This window comes from Cyphellophora attinorum, assembly GCF_001299255.1.
Source record: "Cyphellophora attinorum strain CBS 131958 chromosome Unknown Contig13, whole genome shotgun sequence".
Taxonomy (NCBI): domain Eukaryota; kingdom Fungi; phylum Ascomycota; class Eurotiomycetes; order Chaetothyriales; family Cyphellophoraceae; genus Cyphellophora; species Cyphellophora attinorum.
The window spans coordinates 529,014-548,682 of record NW_017253241.1 but is presented as its reverse complement, the minus strand read 5'-3'; the positions used below and the strand labels follow the sequence as shown (position 1 = coordinate 548,682).

At 53.6% G+C, this 19,669-nt stretch overlaps 8 protein-coding genes across 8 annotated transcripts; 3 read left to right on the top strand and 5 right to left on the bottom strand.

The window, feature by feature from the left end:
- Positions 1-333: 333 nt before the first annotated feature.
- On the top strand, positions 334-5,412 carry AB675_11453 (Protein dopey; the record flags this gene model as incomplete). Its single annotated transcript, XM_018140301.1, has 2 exons — positions 334-4,180; positions 4,238-5,412. 2 exons carry the CDS (start codon positions 334-336, stop codon positions 5,410-5,412), a joined length of 5,022 nt encoding a protein of 1,673 aa, XP_017999961.1.
- A 391-nt stretch (positions 5,413-5,803) lies between these two features.
- Positions 5,804-7,258, top strand: AB675_11452 (Polyamine transporter 4; the record flags this gene model as incomplete). The annotated part of the gene is made up of 1 exon (XM_018140300.1): positions 5,804-7,258. One exon carries the CDS (start codon positions 5,804-5,806, stop codon positions 7,256-7,258), a length of 1,455 nt encoding a protein of 484 aa, XP_018000106.1.
- A 429-nt stretch (positions 7,259-7,687) lies between these two features.
- Positions 7,688-9,955, top strand: AB675_11451 (uncharacterized protein; the record flags this gene model as incomplete). Its single annotated transcript, XM_018140299.1, has 4 exons — positions 7,688-7,851; positions 8,000-8,105; positions 8,220-8,251; positions 8,818-9,955. 4 exons carry the CDS (start codon positions 7,688-7,690, stop codon positions 9,953-9,955), a joined length of 1,440 nt encoding a protein of 479 aa, XP_017999864.1.
- A 138-nt stretch (positions 9,956-10,093) lies between these two features.
- Positions 10,094-11,705, bottom strand: AB675_11450 (DNA-dependent metalloprotease-like protein; the record flags this gene model as incomplete). Its single annotated transcript, XM_018140298.1, has 2 exons — positions 10,094-10,327; positions 10,356-11,705. 2 exons carry the CDS (start codon positions 11,703-11,705, stop codon positions 10,094-10,096), a joined length of 1,584 nt encoding a protein of 527 aa, XP_018000007.1.
- Positions 11,706-13,755: 2,050 nt separating this feature from the next.
- On the bottom strand, positions 13,756-14,406 carry AB675_11449 (uncharacterized protein; the record flags this gene model as incomplete). The annotated part of the gene is made up of 1 exon (XM_018140296.1): positions 13,756-14,406. The coding sequence occupies one exon, from the start codon at positions 14,404-14,406 to the stop codon at positions 13,756-13,758; it is 651 nt and encodes a 216-aa protein (XP_018000040.1).
- Positions 14,407-14,834: 428 nt separating this feature from the next.
- On the bottom strand, positions 14,835-15,734 carry AB675_11448 (uncharacterized protein; the record flags this gene model as incomplete). The annotated part of the gene is made up of 1 exon (XM_018140295.1): positions 14,835-15,734. One exon carries the CDS (start codon positions 15,732-15,734, stop codon positions 14,835-14,837), a length of 900 nt encoding a protein of 299 aa, XP_017999943.1.
- Positions 15,735-16,266: 532 nt separating this feature from the next.
- On the bottom strand, positions 16,267-17,448 carry AB675_11447 (uncharacterized protein; the record flags this gene model as incomplete). The annotated part of the gene is made up of 1 exon (XM_018140294.1): positions 16,267-17,448. One exon carries the CDS (start codon positions 17,446-17,448, stop codon positions 16,267-16,269), a length of 1,182 nt encoding a protein of 393 aa, XP_018000090.1.
- A 986-nt stretch (positions 17,449-18,434) lies between these two features.
- Positions 18,435-19,502, bottom strand: AB675_11446 (Extracellular exo-alpha-L-arabinofuranosidase; the record flags this gene model as incomplete). The annotated part of the gene is made up of 1 exon (XM_018140293.1): positions 18,435-19,502. The coding sequence occupies one exon, from the start codon at positions 19,500-19,502 to the stop codon at positions 18,435-18,437; it is 1,068 nt and encodes a 355-aa protein (XP_018000137.1).
- Positions 19,503-19,669: the final 167 nt, after the last annotated feature.

Sequence of the window (19,669 nt, the reverse complement as noted above, 5' to 3'; positions counted from 1 at the left end):
CAAGCGACTTCACCCACCTTCGTCAGCATGTAGTGGTGTCGAGCCGTGCGTGGGAGGCATGGCGGCTCATCAGCACTACTGCTTGTTCATAGTGGGTTGCCGAAAACGTGAAGGTCTCTAGAATCCAGAGATATCAGACTGGCATGCATCAGGAGTTCTCTGAAGCTACCGTAGATAAAGTAGGGCGGCCTGGAGCCACCGCCTGGCACAGTGTGTATCGCGACTGCCTACTGAATTCGTTCTATCCCTTCCAGTTTCAATAAAGTGATCATGTATTCTCAAACGTAAACTTACTGCTAGGGCGGTCTTCATCGTGGAAGTTGCGAAGATGAAATGGCCTCCGACAATTCCAAAGCGTTTCGACGATACCAGGCAGGGGTAGAAAGGGCTCTCGCGTTGTTTGATGCCAAGAATGAATGGGCCGACTACATTGCCTTTCTCAGTCGATTGCTGAAGGCTCTGCAGGCGTCGCCTCCAGATTCTGATATCCCTTCGAAAGATGTACTCGCAAAGTACCTCGCCGAGTGTCTGTCGCCGACTCTGCCGGCCGGAGTCCATCAGAAAGCCCTCGAGGTCTACGATTGTATTTTTGGCATCCTTGGCCGTGATGGACTGTCGAAGGATCTTCCGCTGTACCATCCTGGCTTTGCCGACACTCTCACATTCGCATCTCTGGCAACGAGACCGTGGTTTTTGACCCTCTACGACGATCACATTCTGGGTCTCCATCCAGACACGCTTCGGCTCGCGCTGAATGCAATCGTATCATCGCTGCTACCAGGCATAGAAGAAGAGAACAGCGAAGACTTCGATAAGATCCTCGGCACGATCAACAAGATCCGAGAGGTGTTCGCTGCATCGGCTGAAGAGGGCATTTTCTGGCAGAATCTATTCCTTGTGTCCATCGAAGATGCTGGTCTTCGCGTGGGAGCCTTGGTGTATATGGTTAGATATCTACCCAAGATCGGTGCTCATCAGAGGAACGGCAACGCCTCAACGACTTCCGTAGAGGATGTGGTCACCCCGGAGCCCGGCCTTCTCTTCCGATGTTTCGCTACTGGTCTACAGGATGAGCAGCCATTGGTACAGAGAGGCTTTTTGGATCTTCTGGTCACTCATCTACCACTGAACAGTCCAACATTACAGAAGACCGAATCTAAAAACGATCTTGTCGTGCTCGTATCGGCTGCAATGTCGATAGTGCTGAAGAGAGATATGAGTCTGAGCAGACGTCTCTGGACGTGGTTCTTCGGCAACGACGAAAAGGGCGATGGGGACCCAATGCCCTCAAAAAGCCCGGTCGATGCTCCAAGACGACAGTCTCTGCCAACATCGACGCACTACGCTGACTTTGGGCTTCAAGCTGTGACGGATGCAATTGATGGAATGCTTAGACAATCGCCGATTGCCCCAGTGCGACGAGCCCGACCTTATCGCTTAGTCGTATCGCTGATGGACCGAAGCGCCATTGGAGGTCCCGTAGTCGACAGTCTATTTCAGAAGCTTATCACGAACCTCAAGCAATATCAGACCAGCGCTCCCACACAAGAGGCTTTCGATGAGGTCTTCCGGTCAGCCAATGTCCTATTTGATTCCATTGAGCCACGTCGTCTAGCAAAGTACTTCGTCATGCTGATCTCAGCATCAGAGTGGGATCTGCTCGAGTTTATTGTGCTCAATTTTGGACTAGACGACACAGAGCTAGGGCGAGCACATCTTCCAGCCATAGCGGCATATCTCGCGTCAATATGTACCCGTGAGCTTGAAGCAGGCAATAGTCCTCATGTCAGACAGATCGCGATGATTCTCGACACTGTACTCACATTCGTCCCTGTACAGCTGATCAAGAAGTCGAAAACTCCATCCAAGGTTCCATCGAAAGCGATCGTGTCAGCTTTGAAGGATTCCTACCTCGACAACAAGAAAGATATTGTGTCCCCTGACGACGCGTTGGTCTATGCTGCGAATGAGATCATCGCTGCCATCGGTCCACTACTACGTTCCTTGTCCGACCTGGCTGTTCTGGACCATCTAGTGTCAGCATTTGGTAGCTTGGTCAGTGTCCTGCCATATGACCCGCGCGTCCGATATGCGGGCTTGGTATCGAGCATTGAAGCGTGGGCGGAGCTCGACCTGCAGATTCAAAGAGAGTATTTCGCACTGTCCAGCGCTGTTTCTGTGCTTCTGAATATCCTGACGAGAGGTCCCTCAATATCTCACGCCGACGAGGAGCTCGCAGTGAAACTTGTCCCAAAGCTAGCAAGGAACTGGTGGGCGTATTTGCAGCCTTCCAGTCCGCAGTACCATGTTGAGAGCGTCGAGCTCTTCTGGAATCTGCAAGCAATCTGTCCAGACAAGCTGTTGGTTGATAGCACGTTGATGGAGCTGCTGGCGGACGACTCACATGGCCCAGCAGATCACCCGTCGGTCAACTTTGGCACTTTATGGGCGCATACTAAGACTGTGCCAAGGGATCTAGCAACGAACGGATCATCCCAAGAGTCCTATTCGCGGGTAGCCGCTCTGCTTGACCAAGCTGCCATTTTCATTGTCGACAGATCCATCCACGATGCGGCTTGGGTGTCATGGCTCGGCGCATTGTCGTCCCTTGACCTGCATTTCCAGGCGGTTCTCAAAGTCATTGACGAGCGCGCCTCGAGGATTCGGGAGAAGATTCTTCAAGCAGAGATCTCTCAGGAAGAGAAACTGCAAAACGGCGATGAGGTGGGCCTTCTGGGAGGGGCACTCCAGGAAGAGAGTCTCGTGGATCTGTACCGATTGAGGCAGCTCGTACAAGTCGCTCGAAGCTCTGCAACGCTTTCGAAAGAGTTGACCGGGAAGCAGATTCTGGTCAGAGACAAGAGGCAGAATCTGGTTGAAAATATCATGCAGCTCGCTGAAAAGGCCTTTGTCCTGCACCAGACAGATGAAGGTTCGGCTGTAGTAGCAGTCGACATATTCAACGCGATAGACCCGAGATCATTACCTGGATCCCGCAAGGACCTTGACGACAAAGTAGCCCAGGCTGACTCCGCCACTTCGTCGGGTGACCGTCTCGTTGAGGTCTTTGTAACGCAATTGCCGAAAACAACAGCAGACAGCAACTTCCAGCGCAAAGTTCTAGACGCTCTGCACAATTGGATGTCCAACAGACCGGACGCGGCCCCACCAGTTGATCTCCTGCCTGTGCTCATGGGCGGCATTGCCAGTCCAATGATCGACAAGAACCTCGACAAGTGGATTTCACTGCTCTGCAATTCGATTCCGACATATTCGGATGCAATCTTCTTTGCAAATCTTCTGAAATTGACTGCCTGCTTCTGCAACAGAATTCAAGCCTTCTTCAGCGTGAACAGGGACCTGTTCGACCCGAGAGTCGAGAGCCATCAACTTTCTGGCACAGGTTTCAGGCCCCAGGAAGCACCTCCGGATTCATTCGCGAAGGACCCCGAGAGATCTATCACCAACCTCCTGTCTGGCCTCGAGTATGTGCTAGCTAGAGCACATACCAAGATCGTTGAGACAGGACGCCCGGCGTCCTCCACCGGCGGCCAGGAGCCATCAGGGACTGGAGCTGGACGATCGAGAACACTAGCCAACCACCGCCTCACGGTTGTGCTTTGCATGCAGGACGCGATCAAAGTATGTTGCCAGATGTGGTTCTGGCAGGCCACATCAGCCACTGGCCCATCGTCTAATGCCAAGTCATTCTCGTACATGTCTTCCAGACTGCGTGCCAAAACACGTCGTATACTGGAGCACCTTTTCGAAGCCGAACCACAGGAATGTCTGGAGACTGTGATGGGCATTTGGGTGGAGAAGACCAAATCGGCCACTCAGCCTGGGACGGTTATCAACCTACTGCAGACGCTGGACGGTGCACGGCCCAAATTCATGCTTCCCGCGATATTCAACGCCCTGTACAGCCGCACCAATCCCAACGTACTGGACTCTGGTCAACGATCAACACTATCCGTGGATGCCTCGGCGGTAGAGTTGGTCGCTTTCCTCGTGGAATACGTCAATAGACTGGAAGATGACCTGCTGGAAGAGATATGGAACGATTGTCTGAGCTTCACGCGAGACGTGCTCGCCAATCCAATGCCACACAGACAGCTATTGCTTCGACTTCTGGACTTCCAAGCGGCGCTGTGTGCCAAGATGGAAAACACCACATTTGGTGAGCAAACAAGAATGCGAAGAGAGCTTGCTGATGTGATCACGCGTCTGTTTACAGCTATCTTCACAATCAAGCCCGGTGGTATGGATGAGGGCTCTGAAGCACCTTCTAAATCCGCGTCGCGTCTTCACGCTGGCAAGGGCGTAGACATCCTCTTGAGTGTGCTCCCAATTATGGCACCAGTCCTGAGTGAAGGGGATCGAATATCGACCGTCTTTCAAGGCATCAGCGCAAATATTACCGGTCCAGCATTGCGGTCAAGGTCATTCCCGCAGACATTGAACAACAATGTTCTCAGCCTCTACCTTGTCACAGCAAAGGCATCTGCCAACAGCAAGGTTTGGCGCAAGGATTTGATTGATGCCTTCAACGACGCACGCCTATTTGACAGTTCTGTCACTGTCGCAAAGACTGGCTGGATCCCGATTGTACGACAGCTTTCTTCCGTAGACCGGAACATCTTTCCAGAGGTCATCGCTCGCTTTGTGGCGCCCGCGACCGCAGGAATCATGTTCGGCGTGGGTGCCTCAACAGCTCGAGCGGAGGCGGATAAAACCACAAAGACCAATCTTCGACGGCTGTGTCTACTGCTCATGGCTCATGACCAAGACTTTTACGCTAGCATTGTCGGCCTTATGCTCGCAAGGATCAAAGAGCTGCTCACAGCAACACCGGCTACCTCGCCGTCGTCCTCCACGCGCGGAGAGATTTACTTACTGTTCAGAGCGATGATGCTATCCCTGGCGGAGGAGAACCTGATGTCCATATGGCCAGATCTGATTTCAGAATTCAGAAAGGTATTCGAGGACATGAACGGCGTGAACACCTTGACGCCCTACACACAACTGCAGGCGGCGAAATTGCTAGACCTGCTATTGCTCCTAAAGCCAAGAGGATTTCAGCGACGGAAATGGCTGTTTGTCACCGACACGATCGACGCTATCTATCCACCAGCAGACCTGGACCGTGTCGCCGCGGCAGATCTGGTCCAAAGTCGGCGAGGTAGTGGAGTCGAGCACGTCGAATCGCAGCAACCTTCGACTTCGACAACAGGCCTACGGAGACCATGGCTGGCTGGAATGCAATCGCCGAGCGCGCTCGGCCCGTTCTACAGGCAATTGAGCATTCGTGCGTTCGAAGCTACTTACAGTCTGGAGGGCCCTGACGTAGCGGCGTGCAGAGAGGATTTGATCGCGGATTTGTTCTCGTCGGATGCTGAGGCCGGAACGTAAGCTTACTTGATAAACCCCACAGATAGAAATCGACTGGTCGAAGTTGGTATAAACGAATCGTCTAATGAGGCTTCCTGGACTGCCTCTGTATCCTCTTCCACACGTCAGGCACTGTCACTTTGAAATTCTACAAACTTCCTTATGCATACACGACCCGCCGGCGGGAAGAGCCGTTCGATTTGGCTTCGTCCGCCGATCTTTTGGAGTCCGGAGTTGGCTCTCCAAGACGATGCCGAAATTCCGATACGTACAACTTCCCTCTTTTCCTCTGCGTACCAGTGACTAGATGCAGCTATGGCGTATGCAGCAGGGCGTTATGGCTGTGCTTGAGCACCACGTGGAGTCGCAGAGCCGGCTCTGAGACCACCATGCCTCCTTTGCACAATGCATAATGACGACAAAGCTTGCGGACATCGACGGCGAGGTTGCCACTATCCGCGACTGCAAGGATTGGAACGGCGAAGATGATCCTGACAACGCACGAAACTGGTCTCGAACCCGGAAGGTGATTTCGACCGCAGTGATCTGTCTTATCGGCTTCAATACCACAATGGGAGCCTCGATCTATGCGCCCGGTCACGAAGACGTCAAGCGGGAGTTTGGGGTATCGACCACGGTATCGCTTTTGCCTCTGTCATCGTACTCACTAGGCCTGGCATTTGGACCGATGATCTCGTCACCACTGTCGGAGACGTTCGGACGGAAGTTTGTCTACCTACTCACGCTACCGCTGTTCGACATATTCGTGCTTGGCTTCGGCCTCTCGCAAAGTATCGGGTCTCTGATCGCCTGTCGGTTCCTTGCCGGCATGTTTGCCGCCCCAGGCGTGTCTGTTGCATCAGCCACAATTGCGGACTACATCGAGCCTGAGAGACGAGCGTTCCCACTTGCATTCTACTACACGATACCATTCATCGGTTCGGCGATCGGGCCACTCATCGGAGGGTTTGCAGTGGCGGAAAGAGGATGGCGGTGGACGGCGTGGATTATTCTAATCATCTCTGCTGTCTTCCATCCGCCGGCGTTGTATCTGCGGGAGTCTTATAAGACCATCATCTTGCAGCGACTGGCGAAGCGTCTAGGCGTGGAGGGACCTTCTGGACCACAAAGGACAGTGGCGGAAACATTCAAGGAATTCATGAGGACGACTATTCTCCGGCCGCTGCATATGCTGCTCACGGAGCCACTAGTCGGATTCATCTGTCTTTACACCGGCTTCCAATTCGCGCTTCTGTATACCTTCGTGGTGGCCAGCCCATGGGTCTTCCAGCACTACTACGGCTTCTCGACCAGTGCTCAAGGTTTGACATTTTTAGGACTGATCGTGGGCTGTCTCGTTGCGCCATGCGTGCTTATCGCAGTTGACAAGTTCTTGTACCAACCACGTCTACGTCGACTTCGCGGCGGACCAGAGTTGGGTGCGCAATATCAGAAGCTGCCTCCCGAAGACAGGCTCTTCACCGCCCTGTACGGCAGTCTGGTCTTGCCAGTCGCTTTATTTTGGTTCGCGTGGAGCGCAGGCAGAACACACTGGCTCAGCCCCGTCGTCGCCCAAGGTGTCGCAATGCTAGGCAGCATCCTCATCTACGTACCTTGCAACTTCTTCATGCTGGATGTCTATGGATCGAAGTACGGAGCCTCTTCGGCTGGAGCTTCATCGTTGTCGAGATACACGCTCTCGGCGGCCTTCCCGCTTTTTGTCACGCAAATGTACGAGAAGCTGGGGGTAGGATGGGCGACAAGTTTGCTGGGGTTCGTGGCGCTTGGGATGGCACCGATTCCCTGGATATTTTACTGGATGGGGCCAAGGTTGAGGGCGAGGAGTGGATATGAGCATGGGACGTAGGCAGAATAGACTGTCCAAGAAGATAGGCACTGCCTGAGCGTAGCAGAGATTCATCGTCGTGAGGTCAATCCAGCGACTCCCGAGATGTCACCCGGTCTGAACCAAGACCACGCTCTCGAGGTAGTCATCCGGTCTCATTGAAGACTCGAGCTGCGCGCGTGCCTGCCCAGCCAATCACCTCGATCGGACAGATCCGGGGTAGCTGCGACCGTACCCGACTAATCCACCACTGCTTTGCTTGCTTGCTACCCGTTGCTGCTTCCGTTCTGTAGAGTAATTCGCGCAGAAGGTCACGATTAGCACCTTCACAATCAATACTACCGTCGTCGCACCCTCCGCAACCAAGCGTCCGTAGAGTCGCCCGCATCTCGAAGCTGTCACTGACCACCCACAACTTCCTCACATTCACACCTCCCACACACAAGCACGATGGCATCGCGTGCCTTCCTGCCGCGACTCACCGCGGCCTCTCGCTCTCTCAGAACAGCACCTTCGCCATTCCTCACAAGATCCTTTGGTTCATCGACGAGAAGGCTAGCTGAGGTACAGCCGGTCGTGCCGGTGAAGAAGCCTGTTGGTGCTTTTAGAGGAGGGTGAGTCTACCTGGCCAGCTACCAGCTAGTTGTCCTCGGGAAGCACACTTCACAAGCCATGTCACGGTGGTGCATCCGGGATGGCATGCGCGGAGCATCTACACTGTGCGGATATGAAAGATACGAAGCTAACATGTGCTTCGCCCAGTCTATTCGGCTTCCTCCTCGGCTCAACACTCGCCGGCGCATCGGTCTACTACTACATCCTGGAGGAATACAAAGTGTCGAATGAGCTGTTGACCGAGGACATTTACGTATGTTATCCTTCCTCTTGGATCGAACATGGCGCGTTGCCCCACAGCAGGACCGGGTGCGATCTGAGATGAAGCTACGGGATGGATAGAATGCTGACATGAGACCTCCTGCAGGCACTGCAAGCCGCTGTTCAGCGCATTCACTCGTACGTTACCGAGCTGGAGAACAAGATTGCGCAGGGACCGCCGCGGAAATGAGAGAACAGCAGCCGGGCATGAAGGAAATAATTGTGGTATACCTACGGGATGATAGTGTGGCAGTGACCTAGGGCTGGCAAGCGGAGGGGCAAGGGCTGTGTCGAAGCAAGGACTCTGTCAGAAGCATGCGCCACCCGCTACAAGTACCAGACTGCTCGCTACCAGCTTTCTCGACTCAGTGTATATCAAGCCACGAGCGCGGTATCGCCTCCAAGCGTACGGTCCTCCGGCAACACATCTTCGAGTGATAACTACGAGCGCGCTCTTCACGGCCGAATCCCGTCCACCAAATCTCATCATCGCAACTTCAGAGTACTTCAATTACGTGTGTCAGGAGCTGCCTCGAATTGTAGACATGTGACGCCAAGCATCTCCTCTTCCTTCCTCCCCGCCCTCCGCTCCGCATCTTGAACTTGTCACTTTCATCTTGACTACGTATCTCTTCTCAACATCGTGCCCTAGATCTCGCTCTCCACATTTCCTACTTCAACCAACGCCATTGCCTCAATCCCAGCTCTGCCCATGGTTGTCCTCCACGCTACTGCCTACCCTTCCTCGACACTGCAGTGAAAAACGATCACGATGCCACTGATCGAGAACTCCCCCTCCACAACCCGCGCGCCGCCCAACCCGGCTGGGCATACGTCCCGGACGCCTCCTCCGCCGCCTCCAATCTACCTTCCCGCTCCCTCGCCGCAGGCGACAACGACTCGCGCAAACGGAAACGCGCAGCAGTAGTCCGCTTAGTCGACTCTCAAAACACTGGTGGCGGCTCTCTCGTGAGGAGTGATGGCACTGTCGTACAGCAACAGGCAGGCGCAGTGGCGGGATCGAGGTTCGGCGCAGCGCAACAGGTTACGGGGAAGCAGCAGAAGGCTATTGAGGCGAGGTTGAAGGATTTGGGGAGGGAGAATTACAAGGACTCTGCGGGGACGGTCGCCATTCCAAAGGTTGAGGGCGCCTTTGCCTCATTGGGCGGTAGTGCTGCAGGCGGTTCAGCTGCTGGAGGAAGCGCAACGGCAGCAGCGGCAGCGAACAAAAAAGCGACGAATGTCAAGAGGATATTGGGCTACAACCGCAACTTTGGTCACTACCTCGCCGACGAAGAAGCGGCGCTTGCTGCTGGTGGAGGAGGGTTTCAGGGGACTTGGGGCAGCGGCTTGTCTACGAATGCAAACTCGAATGCCCATACACAATATGCTGCGGCGGTGGCGGAGGCGAGGAAGAAAAAGAAGAAGGCGCCGCCTCCACCTGCTGCTGCTGCTGCTGCTACAACACCGGTGAAGAAGGAGAAAGACCTTGGCGATGTTGCCATGACCGGCACCGACAGCGCTCAGCCAGCATCACAAACCCCAGCCAAGCGTCCGACCGTCCCACCGGACTCCCCTACGACCGATCCACTGCTCAAGACCCGCGATCTCCCACCGAAACCCTCCGCTCGAGTCATCGCGGCCCTCCTCGCGGAGCCACCTCTCTCTTACGCTGCTGCACGCGCGACGCCTCTGCCAGCAGACCAGCAACGGCCCAGACGATGGTTCTGTGGGGTGTGTGGGTATTTCGGCCGGGTCAAGTGTCGGAGATGTGGCGAGCGGCAGTGTGGATTGAAGGAGTGTTGGGGATTGCATGAGCAGGGTGGTTGTGTGCCGTACTGAGCTGTGGTGAGGATGGTGGCAGTATGTATGCGAAAAGTATGGGGGAACTGGACGCGCTAATTGGTGAGAAAAGCATTCATAGCGGCGTTTGACGAAGCATGTGCAGACCTGAACGTGAATCCGAGCGTGGTGATATGATTAGCGAGCAAGCAAACGAGCAGTCATTGACGACGACAGCAGAGCATTTCTGAGATACCCCTTATATGCACAGAATCTGCTATTGCGAAGATCGACGGCTTCCGCAAAGACCACAAACTCCCGCGTCTCCCGCATTGACATACCCTGAAGCCTTGCACACGTCTGACCTGCAGCCCCATGATCTGGGATCTTTCCGCTTGTCGAGCACGTGCCCGCAGGCTGTACAGGTGGGCGCTAGCGGTGAATTCAGCAGTGAGCATACCTGGCAGGGTATTTCCGCTGCTGCTGCCGATGATGACGTGGCGAGTTCGTTATGGTGGGGAGGTACGGTTGTGTCTGATGAAGTTCTCGGCGGTACTGTTGGCTGGGCAGAGGTAGGATCGTCTCGAACGCTGTTGTCTGTTGTGTCCTTGACTGTCAGGTCAACTGTTTCGGTTTGGTGGTCGTCAGGGGCAGTGTCTGATGCATGCTTCGATGGCCTGCTGGACGATTCGGGACTTGGTGAGGGCGAGGCAGTCTCGGTTGTGGCATTCGACCTGTCGTCGTCTTCTCGATCTGCAGATCCGTCCTGCAGACCGGACGGGGTGGATTGCCGTACTCGAGGGAAGTAGCGTTCGAGTCCTTCGAGCTCTTCTAGCTCTTGCTTTACTTGAATGTCGTCTGACTCTTCGTCGCCACAGACTCGGATCATGGAATCTCCTTTGGCATCAGTGAGCCGTCGGCCATCGCGATCGGTCGCGTCGTCCAACCCCGCATCAGCGTCCTCATAGTCATCGCTATGCACACCGTCTTCCTGATCGGACTGCTCGGCCTTCACCGCCTGCTTACTTTGCTCAAACCTCGCCAGCGCAGCAGCAGCCCTCAACTCCCGCCCACGCTTACTCTGCGCCACCCTCGGGTTCCCACCTATCGGTCCCTTCCCGATCTCATACCCCATCCTCGTGTCCTCATCAGTCCCTAAGCTTACACCATTCTTGCCAAACTTCTTCTCAATCCTCCGCTCCTTCTTCTCCTTCCAAGACAACTCCTTCCCATCTGCATTTGTTGCCACCTTCCTCTTCCGCCGCCGACTCCGATACGTCCCACCACACAACGGCAAATCGCCTATCTCTGCGCTCGCCACCACATTGTTCCCCATGACGCTATGCATATCCCCCATGACCCTTCCACTGCCCCAGAACCCCTCCCCGGTATAGCCCTTAGCCCACAACTCCCTCATCTCTCCCGCAAACTCATTCCGCTTCGCCCAAAACCGCTTACTGTGGTTCATCTCAACATTATGCGCCAATTCGTGCATCATCACCATCTGCACCATGTTGAACGGTAGCCATGCCCCAGACTTAGACCGTAGCACCAGTTGGATACATTCTCCATGGTTGAAGTTCCGGCCCATGAACTCCCGATTCGGCTCGTATTCTTCCAGGGTAGTGACGGAAAGCCAATGCTTCTTGGTGATTGGCAGGCATTGTGCGGCGATGGCCCGGAGGAACGTGTCGGCTATGTCGTGCTCGGCTTGTTGTGTGGGTGGGCGGGGTAGGGGTTTGATGAAGATTATGCGATCGTTGGGGTGGGAGGATTTTTGGTGATTCAGGCGGATGGTGTTGATTGGCATCCTGGGGACGAGAGAGTGAAAGGAGCCTACTGTAAAGGAGACCCAGTGTAGCGTCGAAGTTGTCGCTACCTGGTCTACGAAGTGCGAAGTTGTCAGAAGGAACAGCTGGGCCAGTTGTAACCTTGGACTGGTGGCGAATGGGGAAAGGAAGAAGGCAGTTTCAAGGCAATCAGGCAAACGCGTTGACGTCACGCGTTTTGTTCAGAATCTAAGATCAGGAGTTGCGTAGGATGTTGGCATCTTACATCTCTGCTCGGCTTACACAACCATGTTGTCGACTCTTTAGACGTCGGCTTGATCTCGTAAGCGAGTGATTGTAGTGAGTAGACCGTCGTGACTGCCAGTTGTGGTACCCAAATATACGTGTGCCTGCCTTTATCGAAGGCTTCGGACGGGTAGACCTGGTTCTGGATGGCAGTCACGATGGACATGCACTCTCCTTTGTGCGATCTCGTCTTCTCCTCTATACCTGGTTATCAATCTTGACCTCTTTCACACTCGACACGACAATCACAATCAGCCAACTGCTTCCGAAGATCCTCAGGGTAGACAGCCATTGCCTCGATTAGCGAACTTACTGCCCATCCAAGATGAAGACCATCCTCACCACCGCAATCCTATCCACGCTAAGCCTCACTCAAGCCACGGTCCTCCGCCGCCGTTCAGATTCCTCAATCGGTGAACTCTCGTGCTCTGGCTCCTGCACCCTACCAGAGAATGATATGATGGTAAGTCGAATCCTGGCCCACACCAGGTGCCATACATTCGCTTTGACGGAACTCGCATTCCCCAGTTCCTTCCCTTTTAAGAGCATTGACTGATTGTACGCAGTGCCTATGGACATGTCCCGATCACGAAGCTGGAGTTGTGCACCTGCCGGGAAGCTGTGCCAGGTTGTGCTGGAGACAACGGATGAGACGGGTCTGGGAGCGACAGCAACTACACTTCTCGTCAGCATTATTGAGTAGGAAGAGGCTGGCGCGCTATGAAGACGAGTGTGGAAGTGTCGAGAAGATCTGCATATGGCTACGACAATGGCAGCAGTACCATCCCGGCGCACCTCATATTCAAATACCGCTGTCATCGGACGAGAGAGAGCCGTTCTGCAGAGACGGTGCTCAGTTGCCATATTCTCCCGGCATATAACAATTTCATTAGGCCCAGAACATATCATAGTTTTCAACTAGACCTTCATGAAGACGGATTCAGGATTGCGACTTCACCAGACCTGGACTCAGCTGGTACGGTACATGATACTTGTGGCCTGATGCTTTGTTGTAGGTCATGTCGGTGTCCACGAGCGAAGCACTTGGGCAGGTGATGTGGTTATCCTCGTTGAACTCTTCTTTCAGGCGGGCCCATCGTCTGACCAATCTACAGAACTCGAGAAGCGGCTTCTCAGCATTGCAGAGTCCAACCTGATAGCCTGCTGTCGCCTGTGCTGCTGAGTCTTTCGCTGAAGCGGGTGTGTGCATCCTCGAGTGGGTCTGGCAGCTGATGAGGATGGCGCCGTTGTGCCTGGAAAGCTCCTATAACCTGGCTTGCATGCGGTTGTTGCCAGCTGATTCAGCCAGGGCCGTCCTTACAAGCTCGCCCATGACTACCGTCGCTGTCTTCTGCCATGGGGCCTCGAGCCCACAGCTTCCGACCTTATGCATGCAGGCTGCTACTTTCCCTATCTGGAACATCACCACAATTTTGCATTGATTCTTAAGTCTTCAATGGCCCTTTCAGTCGGCCTACCAAAATCTGCATCGATAGGCCCCGAGACCGATGGTTGGAGTCGAGCTTGCAGGCCAGGAGAGCTGCTCGCAATGCGAGCGCACTGATTACTCGACGGCTGACTTGCTGGCGAATGTCTGCAATACTTTCAGACATCGCCTTGCAAAGGCATCTCTTGCTCTACTTTTGACCCACGGCTCTTCTATTGGACTCAACAACGCGTTGAGAAAGAACTCTGTGGCTCGAAGCGAGAATTCGCCACCTCGCATTATGCAGTCGATGCGTGGGCGCAGCATGTTGTCGACCGTCACCTCAAGCTTGCCGTAATTTAGTTTCCACACAGCGGCTCCTCGTCGCCCTCATACCATTCCACCAAATCGGACTCGCAGTCTAGTTCTTCTGCGAGCTTCCTCATGCGATCCCACAGAAGCTGTGGTGAAATGAGGTCCCGCAAGTGGAAGTGTTGAGGATGTGAACAATGGTGTTGCACCCCGTTGAGGTGCGTACATACGCTGAATCGCATCAGAGAATCTGTCGAATTCTCAACCAGGCGGACAAAGGTATCGTAGTAAACGGTTTTTTCTGCGGTTGATCTTTCGGCAATCTCGTCAGCCAAGATACAGAATCTGAGCCAGTATCGCGTGCCAGAACCTTTGTAGTCATCCGCAAAGCTCTCAGCATGAGTCCGGATGTACTCGGCATTTTTGTCAACCCCGGCCTGTTTTTCCCAGTCGCTCAAGGGAAGTCCAGCTTTTGCCTTTAGAGCCTCAACCACAAGTCCTTGTCTCTCCTGTCGATCCTCCAAGATGTGGCTGAGTAAGTCTTGTTGACACTCTTCGTTTAGCTTGTTGAACAGTTCGAGTGATTCGGGCTCGGCATGCATGGTATTTGCTGCGCCATCGAGACAGATCTGGACCAGTGATCTCACACCCTTCGATCCCGCGTCGAGCTGTTTGGGCTCAGCTATGACGGTCGGCATTGTTGTCGCTGTCATCAAGGTCTCGCTGAAGTCGGCTTTCTGTCGACGACTGGACTGGGAAATCATTCGATGAAGTTGCAAAGACAAGAAAGGATTGGCAGGATACTCTTTGACACAACTGGGTTGCCGCCAGTGAAGATCTTGTCGTGTTGACTTTAATTCAAAACGACTGTAACTTACCGCATGGAGTGTAATTTCGTAGCCCAGGCAACAAGGCATCCATGCTCATTGAGATTTGCAATGATCAAGTGACGAACGCCGTTATCTGTTGAGTCCCTAATGATGTGCTCGACGTGCCATGACATCTTCTAAGTTGCTCCCGTGCCGCCCCTGGCCATGAACTCACGCCACACTCTTCCTCCTCGGCAGATGCTCAAGTGAGGCTCATCTCAACCCGACAAACTGTATAGCTGAAAGGTTACAGACCTTCAGCGCCCTCCCTGCTCCAGAAATCTAGTCGGCAAGACCTCCTCATACCGCCTCGCAAACGCTGCTCTCCGTTCCACTTCATCATATGGCCCTTCTTCTTCTATTCGACTCAATAAAGCGTTGAGATAAACTTCTGCACTTTTGACTGAATCCACATCGCCCCAGAATTTGCACCAAACATCGTGTTCGTCGACTCCCACAAATAGAGCACCATGTGCCAATGAGATTCGATCAGGATGCTCATACGAGTCTTCGTTATATTCGCAGCCAGGAGCATTCTTGAGAGTCTTCATACGCTTCAAGAGAAGTTGACCGGAGATGAGCTGATGCAGTATAAGATGCTCGGGCTCGTCGTGTGTACAACCGTCCTCAAAATACTCATGGCATACGCTATAACGAATAACAGAGTCGTGAGAGTTCTCGGTGAGCAAGACTTCGTTTTCGTGATAGATCGAGTCCTTCGTTCGCACCCCTGTGCTCTTGAGCAAGTTGACCGACCTGAGGAAGTCAGACCAGTACCTCACCAGCAAAGATGTGCTCGCAGCATCGTCATCGTGGACCCAGTCTAGGAAGTCCCGCCCATCCTGGGTGACGAAGTCCTCCTTGTGAGTATGAATGAAGTTCTTGTTGGGGTCAAACTCGATCTGCTTTTCCCAGTCGATTGGTGGCACCGAGCCTTTGGCAACCGACTGCTGTCGCTCAATGTCTTGCCTCTTGCGTCGATCGTTCGAGAAGTGTGTCAACAGGTCTTGCTGAAGCTTCCAGTCTAACGTAGAGAATATATCCAGAGAGTCTGGCTTGTCGAGCATGTCTGCGGTGCGATCGAGGCAGATATGGAACAGAGACCTGGCGCCCTTTAATCGGGCGTCAGGCTTGGGTTCAGCTTCGACGATCGGCATTGTCGCCGGTTGATAGTATCGTCTGGATGGGGCGGCCTCTGGAGTCCAACTGATCGCGAGAACAACTGACCCCTATTTATGTATGAATTATGACACATGATAGCCCGGTCAAGCGCGGAGAATTGGAACTGTAGTCACTGTCAGTCGAACCAAATTCGAAGTCGTGAATATCGCAATTCAACAAGGCAATAAGGCAGATCTGACTGAGAACGGAAATCCAACTGAAGTCGAATTGTTGATTCAGGTCGACCTTCACGGGTCTGAGCCTCATGAAGACCTTTCGAATGGTGTGCCGGAAGTCGATGAAAGTGACTCCCGCACAGTGCATGCTTCCGTGCACTTTTTGAAGATTCTCACAGCGGCCACCTCAGCAGAAATCTCCGATGATCTTTCCTGATAAACGACTCTCCAATGAGGCTCATCTCATGACCACCGACACGGTCAGCGACATCTTGTCAGACCCTCAGCGCCCTCCTCGAATGCCGTTTGCCATGGTCAAGGCGCATGCTCCAAGCCCCTTGTTTTGTCGCGCTCAAGACACAGCAGCATCGTCCAGCAACTTGCCGTAGCGGACCACAAACGCATATTGTCGCCCTTCCAAGGCTCGCTTGTACCACGGCCGACCGTAGACCATCTCGAGCGGACTGAGCAACGCATTGAGATGAACCTCTGCATTTCGCCGAGAGTACATGTTGCCGGTGAAGTAGCAGTTGATCGAAATCCCATCCATGATGCTCACTTTGAAATCTCTGCATTCCAAATCATCGAAATTGTCCCCGATTTCACCAAAACCATTCTCGTCCGGAGGCACCTCCTGACTGTCATAGACACAGCCTGGCAGATCTTCCAGGGCCTTCATTCGCTCCTTCAAAAGCTCAGGCGAGGTGAGGTCTCGCAAAAGAAAGTGTTGGATGTGTGAGCAGTTTGATGGCCGTTGTAGTCCTCGCGAGTCGGCCGTGGTCTTGCTCGCACAGATGCTATATCTTACCACGGAATCCAGCGAGTTCTCAACCAAGTGCACATCACGGCCGGGATCCTTGAAGACTGAGTCGCGTTGGAGGTTATTGACCGAGTCCCAGAAGCGGCGCCAGTGACGTACCATAGTCTCATAAGGCGCATCGCCACGCTCGGCTTCATCGAAGCTCTGGGGGTAGGCCTCGATAAAGTTGACGTTGTCATCGTATCTCGTAGCCTTGTCCCAATCCGCCAATGGTAGTGCTGCCTTTATCTGTTCAATCACTTTGCCCGTCGTCTGTCGCTCGCGTCGATCGTCCAGAAGTAGTGACCATAGATCCTGTTGGATTGTGGTAGGTAGTGTAGAGATCATGTCATATGAAGCTGGCTCGTTGATCATGACATTTGCGGTGCGTTCTAGACAAGTGTCATACAAAGACAGTGTACCTCGCGGTCGCGTATCGAGCATGGGCTCGGACTCGACAATCCTGACGGTTTGTGATCTGGCTGGGGAGGCCGCTGACTCGACGACCGTGGTAGCAAGCTCAGATCGATGTATGGCTGGAGAGGCTGCTGGTGGAACTGACGTAGACGCTGGCTCAGATTGAAGTATGGCTGGGGAGTCCGCACGTTCGACAGATATGGATGCTGGCTGGGGCTCGGGCGCCAGAGCTAGAGAATTGGGACTTCCATGCTTCTGCCTCTTGGAGCCCACGAAGGGACTGGACGGGGCATTCTCTGCTTTGCGTTTGGATGTCATCATTGAGGCTTGAGACAGCGGGATACGATGTATGTGGTACACAGCGTCGAATGCGTCGCTCAAGCGGATCTGATAAGTCGGTCTTTTGCGTCGGAATGGCTCGCTTTGTCACGTCGGATGAGTTGCTCTTCTGCGTCAGATGAATGGCTGCGTAACGTATCAGTCGCTTTCCTGCGTCACATTAGTCTTGTCATTGGAGATATCAAGAGGTTGACATACATGCGGAACGATCAAACGGAGACGGACTCAAGGGCCGATTCGATTGAGTCGTGAAAACACGGCGTAGGGCGTTGTGATATGACCGCCCGTCAGAGCTGTGACGATGATCAGTTGTGCAGGGCTCTGTCCGATCTGTCAGAAGTGATATCGCGTACAGAAGGTCCTTCACCTACCGTTCGCAAAGAATTGCTCGCCTTGGAAGTTGCTTAGTATTGTGAGCGATGACTTCCACAAACCGAGAGGACCAAGCTGAGCGATGTGGTGGCACGAAGGAAAATGGTCCGGCAGATGATGCAGACACAAATAGACGCAGCAGTAGTGGAGACTTCCTGTGATCACTTCAAGTGCAGTCTGGTAGCCCGGAACGACAAGGCAGCCATGGTGCCTCACTTGCAAACATATGGACCGTAAGCAAGTGACAACGAGAACTTGGCGAAACCCGCCTTCTGGTCATTGTCTTTGGTTAATAGAGGATAGCTGAACGTGGACTTGATGATCAGAAGTAGCGACTCTTCTCAGATTGATCGAAGAAAGATTGAAGGTGGGTTTGAGGATGATCAGAAGTGGAATAGAGAGTCTTCAGGAATTGATCGAAGCGGGATTGGAAGCAGATTTGACGCTGAAATGAAAGATGGCGAACGAGCTCCAGAGACTCAGATGAGCTAAAGTAAAGAGTTGACGCCCTCACATTGCGCAGAGAGATATGCTGCTGTCGGTTGAGCCCGATCTGCCATGAAGATGTGTAGCCAAGGAGGCCTCCGTCGCCCTCAACAAGCCGAGTTCGTTTGTGTTAGCAAACCCAGTCGGTACGGCAAGCTATTATAGTCCCCATTGTCCTTTGTAGGATCTAAGCCCTGATAGAAATACCTCAACTTGCACGGACTAATCGTCATGGTCTGATCCACATTCGTGCGCACCATTTCTCCATGACTAATGCTCTTCGTCCACGGAGTACCACTGAATTTGACGTTCGCGGCACCTGCGAACGGCTGGCTTTCGCTGGCTGCTAGTGGTGTCCAGCTTCCAGACAGGCTGCTTGCGGTCCAGGAACGAAAGTAGCGGCCGCCGCTACCGATAGCTTCGACGATGAGAAGGTATTGATTGGTGCCGACAGTGTAGACATTTGATGCCTCGAACAAGGCATATGGATTGCTGTCCTGCAGAGCGATGACTGTGTTGGCGCCATTGCCGAACCCATTGGGGAATTGCGAAGCGGGTGTCGAGCTGCGATAAAGATGGCCGTTGTCGTCGGATGAGAAGAGGTGGCAGTTGGAGGCGTCACAGATCACCCACATGTCCACCCAATTGCCTTTACCGATGTTACGGCTGATAATCGCTGGCTGGGACGTGAAGAAGTTCTTGGGCGCCGACCAGCCCTTGGGGTTGCTGATGTCCGAGTTTGTGCTGTACGCAGCGTTCCCATTCTGGAAGACCAGATACCACAGCTTCTGGCCGGAGTGATAGAAGACCTGAGGAGCTGCCCTGTAGCCGCTTCCGATGGGAGTCGAGTCCAGGTAGGTGAATGTGGCTGAGTTTGCTTGGGCGAAATCGGTGAAGGAGAAGTAAACCATGTTGTAGCCTGTGGTGTAGACGGAAGCAAAGACATGGTACCGGCCGTTGTAGTAGACGATTGACGGATCTTTGAGGGCCTTGATACCTCGACCATCGTTCTTTGGGCTGACGAGAACACCGCTCGATGACCACTGGAAAGTCCTGGGCAATGAGCCTGACTGGCGGGTCACTAGAGCGTTGACCGAGTGGTCTTCTGCGGCATTGTCCAGTGGCAACGCTGTGGCGAGGGCCACTAGAAACAGAAAACAATACAGGAAGCGCATGACTGCTGTGTATGACTGCGATCAATTAGGCCGTGCCACCAGAACCTGTGCATCGAGTCGTTGAAAGCTCAAGCATATAGCGAGTATTTATGCCCCGTAGGAGTACTTCATGGCCATTCTTCGGCTCAAGCATCATGAATTGCAGGCTCGTCGCATACAGGACAGAC